The sequence below is a fragment of the Centroberyx gerrardi genome, chromosome 3 (assembly GCF_048128805.1).
Source record: "Centroberyx gerrardi isolate f3 chromosome 3, fCenGer3.hap1.cur.20231027, whole genome shotgun sequence".
In the NCBI taxonomy this organism is placed as follows: domain Eukaryota; kingdom Metazoa; phylum Chordata; class Actinopteri; order Beryciformes; family Berycidae; genus Centroberyx; species Centroberyx gerrardi.
In genome coordinates, this window is record NC_135999.1 from 18,375,024 (window position 1) to 18,386,189 (window position 11,166).

The 11,166-nt window shown below is 41.3% G+C and overlaps 2 protein-coding genes across 2 annotated transcripts in view; both read right to left on the reverse strand.

Moving 5' to 3' along the window:
* Positions 1-776: 776 nt before the first annotated feature.
* Positions 777-4,240, reverse strand: LOC139933606 (histone chaperone asf1b-B). Its single transcript, XM_071927731.2, has 4 exons — positions 3,942-4,240; positions 2,765-2,880; positions 2,171-2,347; positions 777-1,319 (listed from the first exon to the last, which is right to left on the reverse strand). The coding sequence occupies exons 1-4, from the start codon at positions 4,048-4,050 to the stop codon at positions 1,122-1,124; spliced, it is 600 nt and encodes a 199-aa protein (XP_071783832.1). The 5' UTR covers positions 4,051-4,240; the 3' UTR covers positions 777-1,121.
* Positions 4,241-5,396: 1,156 nt separating this feature from the next.
* LOC139933558 (complement C3-like) overlaps positions 5,397-11,166 on the reverse strand; it is an 18,734-nt gene continuing 12,964 nt past the window's right edge. Inside the window, exons 29-43 of the mRNA XM_071927676.2 lie at positions 10,537-10,687; positions 10,092-10,177; positions 9,820-9,897; positions 9,478-9,633; positions 9,276-9,338; positions 8,881-8,962; positions 8,636-8,684; positions 8,060-8,150; positions 7,833-7,922; positions 7,636-7,738; positions 7,256-7,345; positions 6,438-6,530; positions 6,254-6,337; positions 5,904-6,048; positions 5,397-5,641 (exon numbers count right to left, since the gene is read on the reverse strand). Of these exons, the coding sequence (XP_071783777.2) occupies positions 5,500-5,641; positions 5,904-6,048; positions 6,254-6,337; positions 6,438-6,530; positions 7,256-7,345; positions 7,636-7,738; positions 7,833-7,922; positions 8,060-8,150; positions 8,636-8,684; positions 8,881-8,962; positions 9,276-9,338; positions 9,478-9,633; positions 9,820-9,897; positions 10,092-10,177; positions 10,537-10,687 (1,503 nt within the window). The 3' untranslated portion in view covers positions 5,397-5,499. The remainder of the gene's footprint in view (positions 5,642-5,903; positions 6,049-6,253; positions 6,338-6,437; positions 6,531-7,255; positions 7,346-7,635; positions 7,739-7,832; positions 7,923-8,059; positions 8,151-8,635; positions 8,685-8,880; positions 8,963-9,275; positions 9,339-9,477; positions 9,634-9,819; positions 9,898-10,091; positions 10,178-10,536; positions 10,688-11,166) is intronic.

The following is an 11,166-nucleotide window of genomic DNA, read 5'->3' on the forward strand; positions in this document are numbered from 1 at the left end:
TGTAAGTAAGCTGTAGTAAAGCAGCACAAGGTTCACAAAACCAAAACAAACTTTATTATCACCACCACTGTTGTTACAAATATTTTTGAGGCAGAGAATATATAGAAAGTACAAAAAGAAAATATGCCCTCTCATTTTGAAGACAAAATAAGCACTAGGGAAACATTATTTACAGTTAGACCTAAACCATCAAAACAACTGAACTGCAATACAACATGAATTTCGCCTGTCTCCCTTACCCACATCTTCTGTGTGTAATTAGAGATAAATTGTACGATTAGAGTGAACACCATTCATGACGTACATCCTATGTAACATTTTAAAGAACTATGTCCTGCTGAACATAGTCCAGATGGAAAATACAAGATTTGTTTCCACATTACATTCAGGTATTTATGTCAGATGTGACAAACCTCAACAACAAGAGATCATTTCTTATGGCCGGTACTTTGCCTATTCTGAAATGCATAGCACTGTGCTGGTGAGGGTATTTTGTCCATAGCTTTGATCTGTACTGATGAGGGCAGAGTGAACGGTACAGTATGGGTAACAGACAAGTTAACACCAACATGTGATTAGGACTTGTAAGTCTCAGAGCTGTTGGATATGGAGGTCATGTCCGATGATCACCCCCATTCCAATGACTACCTTTTCTGGCTCATATGGTAAAATAAGGCAATATTGGTGGTGCAGACCTGTGTGTGTGTGTGTGTGTGTGTGTGTGTGTGTGTGTGTGTGTGTGTGTGTGAGAGAGAGAGAGAGAGAGAGAGAGAGAGAGAGAGAGAATCTGGGGAAACAATCGTTCTCCAGTTGTTATTTCACTGTTTACCACTGGAGAGAGAGAGAGAGAGAGAGAGAGAGAGAGAGCAAGAGACGGAGCCCACGAGAGAGAAAGAGTTAGTGATAATTCCAGATCCATCCCGTTTGCGCAGTCGTCAGAAAGAGTGTCCCCGCTGCCTGTGTCCGAGCCTCCTGTTCATGTCCACATTTTAGGTATATACATCCATGCACCATACTGCGTTTGTGTGTCCTTGTCCAAATGTGTGTGTGTGAGTGTATACATAAGAATGGATTCTCGTCCACTGGTGTGTGCAGGTATGCGTGTATAAACCTGGTGATTCCTACATGCAGTCCATGGAGTTGTCCGGCATCAGTCCGAGAGGTGGAAGCTTCCCTGGTATACAGGATGGAGGGAGCATGCCGCTGATGTTGGGGGAAGGGTCAACGTTCTCACTGTCCTCCATCTTGTCTGCGGAGCCGTCCCAGTTGATATGGAAACGGGTGACACGGGGGTTAGAGGCCAAAATATTCCTCTGGAGCTAAGAGAAAGGGAGAGGGGAAAAGTTAAGGTACATTCACCAATTTAATATTTCCAATTTTTGGCACCCTGAAATGGAAAAATGCTGCTACACAGCAGACAACTTGATGGAGTGTCCTTAAATTCAGTTTCGCCTGAGCGTCTCGTGCATGTAAATCCCGCCCGTTCTGAAGCAAGGCTGAAATTTTTTAGATATTAGACCGCAGATGAAATCGTTGACATTTTTCAACTTCACAATATATATATCGGCAAATTTTTGTATTGCAAAATTTTATTTCACCAACTTTCGTAACATAGTACATGCCTGCATGCGTGATGAGAGCAGAGAAACATACACACATCTATCCTTGGTTGAATATGAATCAGGAGATTCATTGTGGGAAAAAAAAAAAAAACTGAGAGCCAAAATGGATCTGATAAACATACAGTGAACTTCCTCCTACATATATATATATGTGTGTGTGTGTGTGTGTGTGTGTGTGTGTGTGTGTGTATTATATTACATATACCTCACTCTACTCCTCTATGGAGTAGTGGTTTCTGGGTGTTTCTGAACAACAGCTACAAAATGGTTAATATGACAATACAATGACGTATTTAATGTCAGAATACAGGAACGATTATGACAGCTTCAGTAAGAAGAGACAAAAAACATTAAGTTTTACATTGGCATTAATGGGGAGCCACCTTCCCTTTCTTTTGGGTTGCATGCTTCCCCTCCATTTCTATCCATGGGCCATGGGGCTGTACAGAATCTGTACTTTATTACAAAATCATAGATGTATACATACAATAAACTCTGGTTCTGTGTGTGTGATGTTTGAGTGTAGCGTGGTTGGAGAGTGTAGTTACCTGAGTGTAGTCTGGTTTGAGAGGCGGGTTTTCTCGCAGTTCAGGGTCTGTGTACTCATTGTTGACGTAGTAACCAATGCGGATGAATTCCTGTCCACGGTAGGTGCAGGTTATGAGGACTACAGTCACTCCTACAGCATCACTCTCTGGAATCAGCCCTGTGTTAGGAGCATCTGCCTGTGGGAAAAGACAAGAAGATGCACAACAATCTCAATTCTTATTATCGAAGTGCCTGGTGCTGTCAGTACGGGAGCCTCTAAAGCCCAATATGAAGAACCAAACTGGGGACATCAAATGCATTTTCACATTTCTCTCCTCTCTAGTCCTACTAGTATTCTATGGCTTCTCGGGTTCTGTTGTATTTTGTAACATGAAAGCTAGTCATTTGTTGGGCTCATTTATACAAAGTGCTTTAGAAAACCACAAAGGAGCCATGTTAGTGTTAGAGCCATACTCTATCCATTGAGCTAAATAGGCCGTGGTCCGGTTCCATTTGTATTTACTCAATTGTTCAGTTGTCTCTAACCTTTGTAATGTGACGAGACCACACACCCCCATGTCTAAGCTCACCAACAGCTCACCAACAGAACTCACCTGGAAAACAAACATGTGTCTGCCTGCTGGTACCGGGCCAACGAGAACAGAGTCCAGAGTCTGGTCGTACTCCTCACTCTCAGCTGAACCCACATAGATGATCTTCCATTCCAGATCTGACACCGCACAGGGGAACAGTGAGACTTGACTGTTAAATACTTAATACCTTAGAATTGCTACAGTATCACATGATTAATATGAACGGTTGAATATAAGAAGGGACCATTTTTAGGTAGACAAATACCATTCCATTAAGCTCTAAGCGAGGAATGGTACAATTTGTTGTTTTTAAACATTCTTGCTTATGTGGCTGTTTAAAATAAAGGAAACTACAGGGATCCTGCACAAAAATAACCTCACCTAGCCACGAGACAATCAGTGATTTAGTGGTGTATAAACGGCTGGGCAAACTATGACCTCTAGTAGGTGATAATCTTGAGGCAAACAACCACCAATATAAACAAAAAAAACTTTTTTTTCCAGAAAAATCATTAATATGTTTTTAATGTGTAAAAACCTATATAACTTTCCACCAGTTTGATGCCACTTAATATGATGTATACGGTAAATATACATCATAAAAAATTTTGTCAAAATGGATAAACTATTCAGCAAATAAACTGGGTAAACTGAGTTTAGGGGTTTTACCCTCCATTGCATCCCTGGACATAAATGATCAAACATCATTTCTCTCAGTTACTTTGACCTTGCTTTTGCCTTCTATAGTTGAACCACATTACTAGTTACTTTCCTGCTGTGCTGGTCTCTGCCAAGGAGGTTCTCTACCCGCGATTTCCCACATCTCATTACGAGCTTGCCTGTTGCTACAGTAACATGTGATTAACCAATCGGCTACTTGCAAAAACGCCGCAGAACGCCCCAAATGTCAAAAACGAACCAATCTCTGGAGGAAGGAGGCGGGGCATTCTGCACAAACCGCGCCAGCGCCAAATTTCAACAACTTGTCAAATATAACTAACCAGCCTAAATAATAGCCAAATTAACAAACAAACAAAACACCTTGACAATCGATTAAACTTATCCTGCATCCTTAAATACCAGCATTATATTCCACTTCAGCAAAATGCGTACAGAAGGGTGGTGTTTAATGGCTAAGGTAGCATACATAGTAAGGTAGCTAACAAGCATGTTAACGTTAGCTGCAAACAATACCCACCTTCCGGCAAATCCTCCATGCATTCAAACGTGATCTCAAACTGAAAAGGATTTCCAAATGGGCTCGGATTGTCCAACACCGCAACATTCAGCACTTGCACCTTGGCCATAGCGTTGTTTTCTGTGGTAGCTCAACCTAGCAAACTGATTAGCTCGTCGCTTACGCAAACCAGGTTTTGCGAGTCACTCAGCACTTCACTATTGCAATGTTGTCTACAAGCCTCGGCGCTGCCGACCTCCACAGATGTAGGTAAAAGTCAGATTCTTGACAGACAATTCTGGGAGAACACCAACACTACTGAGTGGCTGAAGACGGAAGTACGTCACCATCAGAGGACCGGCTCCTTTTCAGCTGTGGATTTTACATTTTGCGCTGCGCTTTTTCGCCATCTATTGAAGGAAAGTACGTATTACACTTAGACAAACCCTCAACCAGGCAATAGTGTTTACAGATATACAGACCAGGCAGTGATGGCCGTAAGGCAGACTTCCACCTCTATAAACAGAGGCTAATTATATTTTCAGAAAACATAAATATGTGCTTTTTTAAGAGCCTATCCTCACAGCTAACTTGATACTACTTTATGTCAGCCTAAAAAGGTGGGTAAACTGAGTTTAGGTGGCTTTACCCTATACTGCATCTCTGATTAAGATATTTAACAGTCATTAGCATTAACAATGGCTTTACAAATAATGGAGTTAATGAAAACCCAGTCTGTCTAGCACATCGCTGTGGCTTGAGCATTCCCCCCCTGTAACTGGACTGCAACTTCTTTGCAAAGAAAATATAATGGTTTATGTTTGAAATGGGCTTTGAAATGTTTTTTCTTACTTTGGTGACCTATTGTTTTAGTTGAATCATTTTCTAGAGAAGCACTATGAGTGCTGAGTAAAATTCAACTAAAGTAACAGTACAATATTTCAATAGCCTACTCTTTACATGTTTTTCATGAGCCAGCTTTTCTTTTTTTTTTTCATTGTTTGCACTACTCTTTTAACTTCATAGTTTAGTCATTTCAGTTTTAGTGAATTATTGATTATTTTTTCTTGTAATTTGAAATGGCTATATTAGGACACCTTGGTAAAACAAATAATTTGATTTCAAAATATGAAACATGGACTTTTAAAAAGGTACTGGGTATTTCCTGAGAACTTACTCTAAATTTTGTATTTCTTATATAGTTCTGGGGGTTGGTGACATGTACATAGGGAAAATAATGGCACATGTAGGCCTATTTATTCTTCAGTAATTTCTGTGTTAATTCATGCATTGATCTGCTTGCCAATTTACTTTTGTCTTTATTGTTATTTATCCCTTATTTGTCACTTGCAGTGGTGGGATTTATAGTTCTTATAGAATTTTCATATACACCCATGTTGTATATACTATATATGAGACACAGACCATGAAATAAAGACCAATAGACTTTAATGAACACAGAGTTACATTGTGACTTTTGCACACCCTCTCATCAATAACACACGTCACCTCCCATAGCAAGTCTGACATTTGCAAAACAAAACAAAACAGAAGAAAACAAAACATGTATTTCCTTTGACTACTGCTGACATCCAAAGAGTGTGTACTGCTGGACCAGCTCCTCCATGCCCAAACAGGTGGGTCTGTATATGTCAGTCTGACACTCTGCATCCGTGGGCCAGTACTCGATCCACATCCTCTCACCGAGCACATACTGATACCTGGGGAGAACACAGTGGAAGAGACATTTGGTCTTTATGTTATCTGTGTGTAGGGAAATAGAATTCTTTGAGGTCGCATGTATAGTCAGTTTATTGTTGTAATCAATTTTACACTGTTGTAAAATGTACAACCAAGTACAACCTCAAAAGTTGTATAGTTAAATTACATTTATTTGTGAAACAGTAAAAATGTTTTAAGGCAGACAATATTACACAAAGGTGAACACACACACACACACACACACACACACCCCAAACTCACCTGTTGTTCTTTTCGTCTCTGTACATATCTCTGGACGTGCCCATGATGAGGTAGTCTTTGCCTTTCCCCAGCCCTAAAGTCTCCCTACAGTGGGGATAACTTAGGAACGCACGCAGTTGCCCCTGTACACCCACATCAAAACTTCCTGTAATAAAATATAGGAAAGCAGGAGAGAATTAAATACATAGCTACAGGCATACAGACATTCCTGCTGTCTGCCTGGAAACACCAGGCAGGATGGGGAGCAGGGTCAAAGTGTCCATAAAGATTCAGAAGGGGGAAAGAAATGTGTTTTTGTCACCTTTTAAGGCACTAAAATAATTCAAGGTATAAAGGAGATGAATACCCACCTTCCTTGATGACCTCTTCTATCCGCATCGTGTAAATGTCAGTGGATAAAGCATCTTCAAAACCTGCCATTTTCACTTTGTACACTGAGGAGAGACAGGTTGCATGTTGTTAGCTCGATCATTTACTCACGCACACACGCACGCACACACACACACACACACACACACACACTCTCTCTCTTACCATAATCTATTTTGCTGTTCACTTCGGTCTCACAGGCCTTAGCAGTGCGCTCATCATTGTTAATTTTGCCCTTCTTCTGCATACTGCAATTCTCTGGAAATACACAATTGGCACAAAATGAATACACTGCTGATGACTGAATTAAATAAGCACATAGCTGTCGGTGAGTCTGTCAGGGGCTGCAGCCTTATGGGCAAAAGTTAGTTAAGAATCTTATAGTTAGTAATTCTAACTACTAAGGCTACTTCTGATGCTGTGATCCTACAAGAAAGTGTCAAAGCGCTTGTTTCATGTGGAGGAGGGGTGTGGTTAAGATGTGGCAATATGTTTCCTTGGAATGAAGTTCACTCACTCCCTTAGATGGCAAGGTAAACACCAGTGAATATGAAGCCATTCTGAGTGTTATTCTTAATTGTGCCGTGAAGCACTTCAACCCTGGTCGGACTTTCCCACCATGATATTAAGTCCATCACAGGTCATGATTGATCACTGAATACTTTGATGAGCATGAAAACAATTTAATCCATGCTATCTCATTCACCAGATCTTAACCCAAATGAAAGCTTAGACCATACAGGACAAGTTGCACCAATGACAGTCCCCCCCTCAACCATTAATAAAATCAGACAAGCTTTAAGGCCTTAAGAAAGAATGATGCTGCACATTCCTCCAATCTAGCTTCAGTAATGAATCTATACCTAGATGCAGTCAAGCTGTTCTGGTGGCTCATGGTGGCTTATGACCAAGTAAGACACAGTTACCTGTGCCGTAACCCTGTGTCTACAGCTTAGAAGTCAGTTAGACGTAATGTTGCTTACCTTCAGCGCATGTGCATTCAGCGTTTTGACAGAGTCTAAGTAGCTGTCCACCTGTCCTCTCAGGGTGGTAGAATTTCACACATGGTGTCTCTGCAAGGGGGGAAAATAGATATTTTGCGAGCTATTTTGTGCTGATTGATCATAGGATTTCTCTGAAAATGTACATTTAACATCTTCAGCTTGCTTGAGAATGCGTTTTAAATACCTGCTTAACCATCAGATGCACTGAAAGACAGTGGCAGCGATGAGTAAATGTTCAAGCTCAAAGATGGCAAACTTATAGTATGTTTGTGTGTGTATATGTCTGTGTGTGTGTTTGTCTGTGTGTATCAATGCACAGAGAGGTACAGGGTGTGTTTCTATGTCTCTTTGGCACTCACGGTCATAGTACTCGTAGACAGACACGGCTGCTGGTTGTAAGACGCCCACTTTCATCGTCTGGGTGATCTTAAAAGCGATCTCGTCTGGTCGTCTGTGAGACACCTGAGGAGAAATGAAAAACAAAGGTGTGTGTGTGTGTGTGAGAGAGAGAGAGAGAGAGAGAGAGAGAGAAAGAGAGGGAGGAATGGTACCTTACCTTGTCCAGGTAGAGGATGAGAGAGCCTCTTTCTGACAGGGCTGTGTTCATCTCATAACTTGAAATGGTGCGGTCACGCCCTTTGGACAACTACACAGACAGACAGACACACACACACACACACACAGATTGAGACAACCTACTAATAATATCAAAGATTAAAAATGCATCCTGTAACTTGAGTATTGATCTTTGAGCTATGTGTGTGGGTGTGTTTAGGCCCTTACTAAGTCCAGGTCATTTTTATCAGCGGTGAAGCCGGTGAGCAAGCCAATATCCAAGATTGACATAGTTGCATCTTTTTGCTTATCCAGATACCTGTACAGAGAATGGACAGAATAAGTAAAACAACGATGGACAAAAGGCAGATGAGATTAAAGCTATGGCCTTTGCCAAATATCAAATTCAATAACCTTTATAAAGCACTCAGACCTTTCAAATACCATCTTGAGCTACGAGGGGAAATAATAATTGCCCTTAACTTAAAAGAATCATGATCCATGTTTAGGAATAACATAATAACATAAGATCTCTTGTAACTGATGTGTTCCAAAAGGCACGTGTGTTAAAGCCGAGCCAAAATGACATGAGCTGCCATTGTCAAATCCGATATCTGCAACATGTGTCATCTATCAAGGAGGCGTGGAATGAGGAAATGGGGGGGGGGGGGGGGGGGGGGGGGGGGGTGCCACGGCAGGTCAGAAAATATATGTATATATATATATATATATATAAATATACTGTGTGAAGCTGAATCGCAGTAATGATTGTCAGTATGGCTTCTTGTCATTCAGTATACTTACAAAATCTCTATTTTCAGCTTGTATATCTTCTCATTTTCATCCATTTTCACTGGAGGAGCAGAACATTAGACGAACAGAGCATTAGGATTTCAGCGTCAGAAAAGAAAAACAGACAGACAAGATGGATGAACAGACAGACAGACAACCAGACAGATACAAACAAGACAAACAGACGGATACAGAGAAAAACCGACACATAAAGACAAACAGATAAACTGGGAGACAGACAGATAGTATCGATTCACCTGGGATGAGCTTCACAGAGATGTTAAACTTCTGACAGTCACTCTCCTTTTCTTTAGGCAGAGCATAATACAGCGACACCATCTGCCACAGACAGGGAGAGACAGACAGACAGAGTGCATCTTAATATTGCATACTGTAAACTGTACTGTGCCCCTGTTTATATCTTTTCCTCTGACAATTTGCATACACAACGTTCTGGGAAATGTAAGGATTTTTTTGCTAGTTCATGCCAAGTTGTGAGTAGATAATATTATTATAGTATAACAGAATGCAATGACACTTTTTAGGAAGGTGATGTTAACAGCATTGCCTTTGGCCTCACCTGGGATTCACAACAGACACATCAGTACACAACAGATAATGCATGTTGGACCAAACATTGTGGAATACTCACTGTCAGCGTGGCTTCTCCTGATCCTTTGGCAGTCACTTTCACGTCCTGGTTTATATCGTTGATCTGTGGTATTCACACACACACACGCACACACATACACACACACACACACACACACACACAAACAACCTTATTAAAGAGATCATTCCTATCCATCTCGGTTTGTCTGTGTGTGTGTGTGTGTGTGTGTGTGTGATCTCACCTTAGACGTTCTAGTGGCATAGTAGTTGTCCCTGTTGAAGTTGTACCGATCAGGTTTTGACCTGCCTGGCAGTAAGATGTCCACATCCATATCATAATCTGCTTCTTTAGCGTTACTCCAATACTCAGCCACAGCCTGATACACTATGATGGTAGCCTGGAGAGAGAGACAGAGAAAGTGAAGGACAGAAAACAAGAGAATCAGAGACTTAGAGAATAGCCCAATAGTCTAAACTCACAGTCTCAAAACAAAGACACATAAATGTATTGACAGAGAGAGAGGGAGAGAGATAGATAGGGAGAGATAAAGAGAGAGAGAGAGATAAAGAGAGCTCTGTGTTACCTGAGTGGATCCGTAGCCTCCGCCCACCTTCTTCTGTTTGTTGAACCATTTGACAACAGAGCCGGCCTCGCCAAAAGCCTTTATTTATCGAAAGGAGTGAAAGGGTTAAAATCTCATTTTTCACTGACCTCGTGTTAAGGAGGCTTTCTCATTAGGGAAATGCCTCTTGCCATCAACCCTCGGCCCTTTTAGTGACATACAATGATAACTCTACTGTACGTTTTACATGGCATGATAAGCTAGTGAAACACATAGGAATGGGAGGTGCTCACCTTGACCTTGACCAGGGCCAGAAGAGCATAAGCTGTGGCCTCCATTGTGTAAACATGTCCCCTGGGCACGGGCCAGTGGGATAGCTCTGAGGAACACACACACACACACACACACACACACACACACACACACACACACACACACACACACACACACACATCTGTATTACTATACTGTACTTGTGACGATGACCTTCATTGACAACATTGATTCCCTAACCCCTAACCCCTAACGTTCAAATCACTTTGGAGGATTTTCCTCATCTTTCTATTCTTGTGAGTATAATACAAGTACACACACACAGTGTAATCAATAACCAATAATCACTGAAAACAGGTGTAATAGTCGTTATGGGCTACACCCATAGATGAACAATATTTTTGCAGAAATGTATCTATAGACATGTTTCTGAATATGTATAGGAATATGGTTGTGTGGAGAAACCTTTGGATGCAAACCGGTAGAGGATCTCCCGGTCTAATTTGTTTTCATTGGCCAGGGCATAGGATGTAATGGCAACAGCATATGGGTTGACGAGGCTGGGCAGACGCTTCTCCAGGTAGTCTACTGCTTTGTCTATACTGGCTGGCAGACTCTGGACACATGGAAAAGACAGATTATGAGCCTGATAGCCATATCCACATGGGTTTGTTTTGATTATGTGTCTTGTTGTGGGCTATGAGATGGGATGGATAAAGAGAGAAGGGACAGATAGCAGGGATTTGAGCAGGGGCATAAAAAGCAGGAAAACAAAACAGAAATGTCCCATTAAAAACGAATGAGTGCATTCCGCACTGGGTTAGGCTTAGGGTTTCCGCATTGGAATAATGTTTTAACCTTGTCCAGTGGTGGATAATGACTGATTCTTTTTACTAGTCCGTATTCGCTCTGCACACTTTTACTCCTGTCTTTGTATTTGTCCTGTATGTCCCCTCTTTTACCCTCTATTGTGACCTATAGGCAAAGCCGAGATTCATTAATCATTGTTACTATTAGAGGGGAGGGGAACAGCTGGCAAAAGAAAGGGAAAGATATGGAAATGAGTAGAGGAAGAAATGAGGGGGAGAGGGAAAA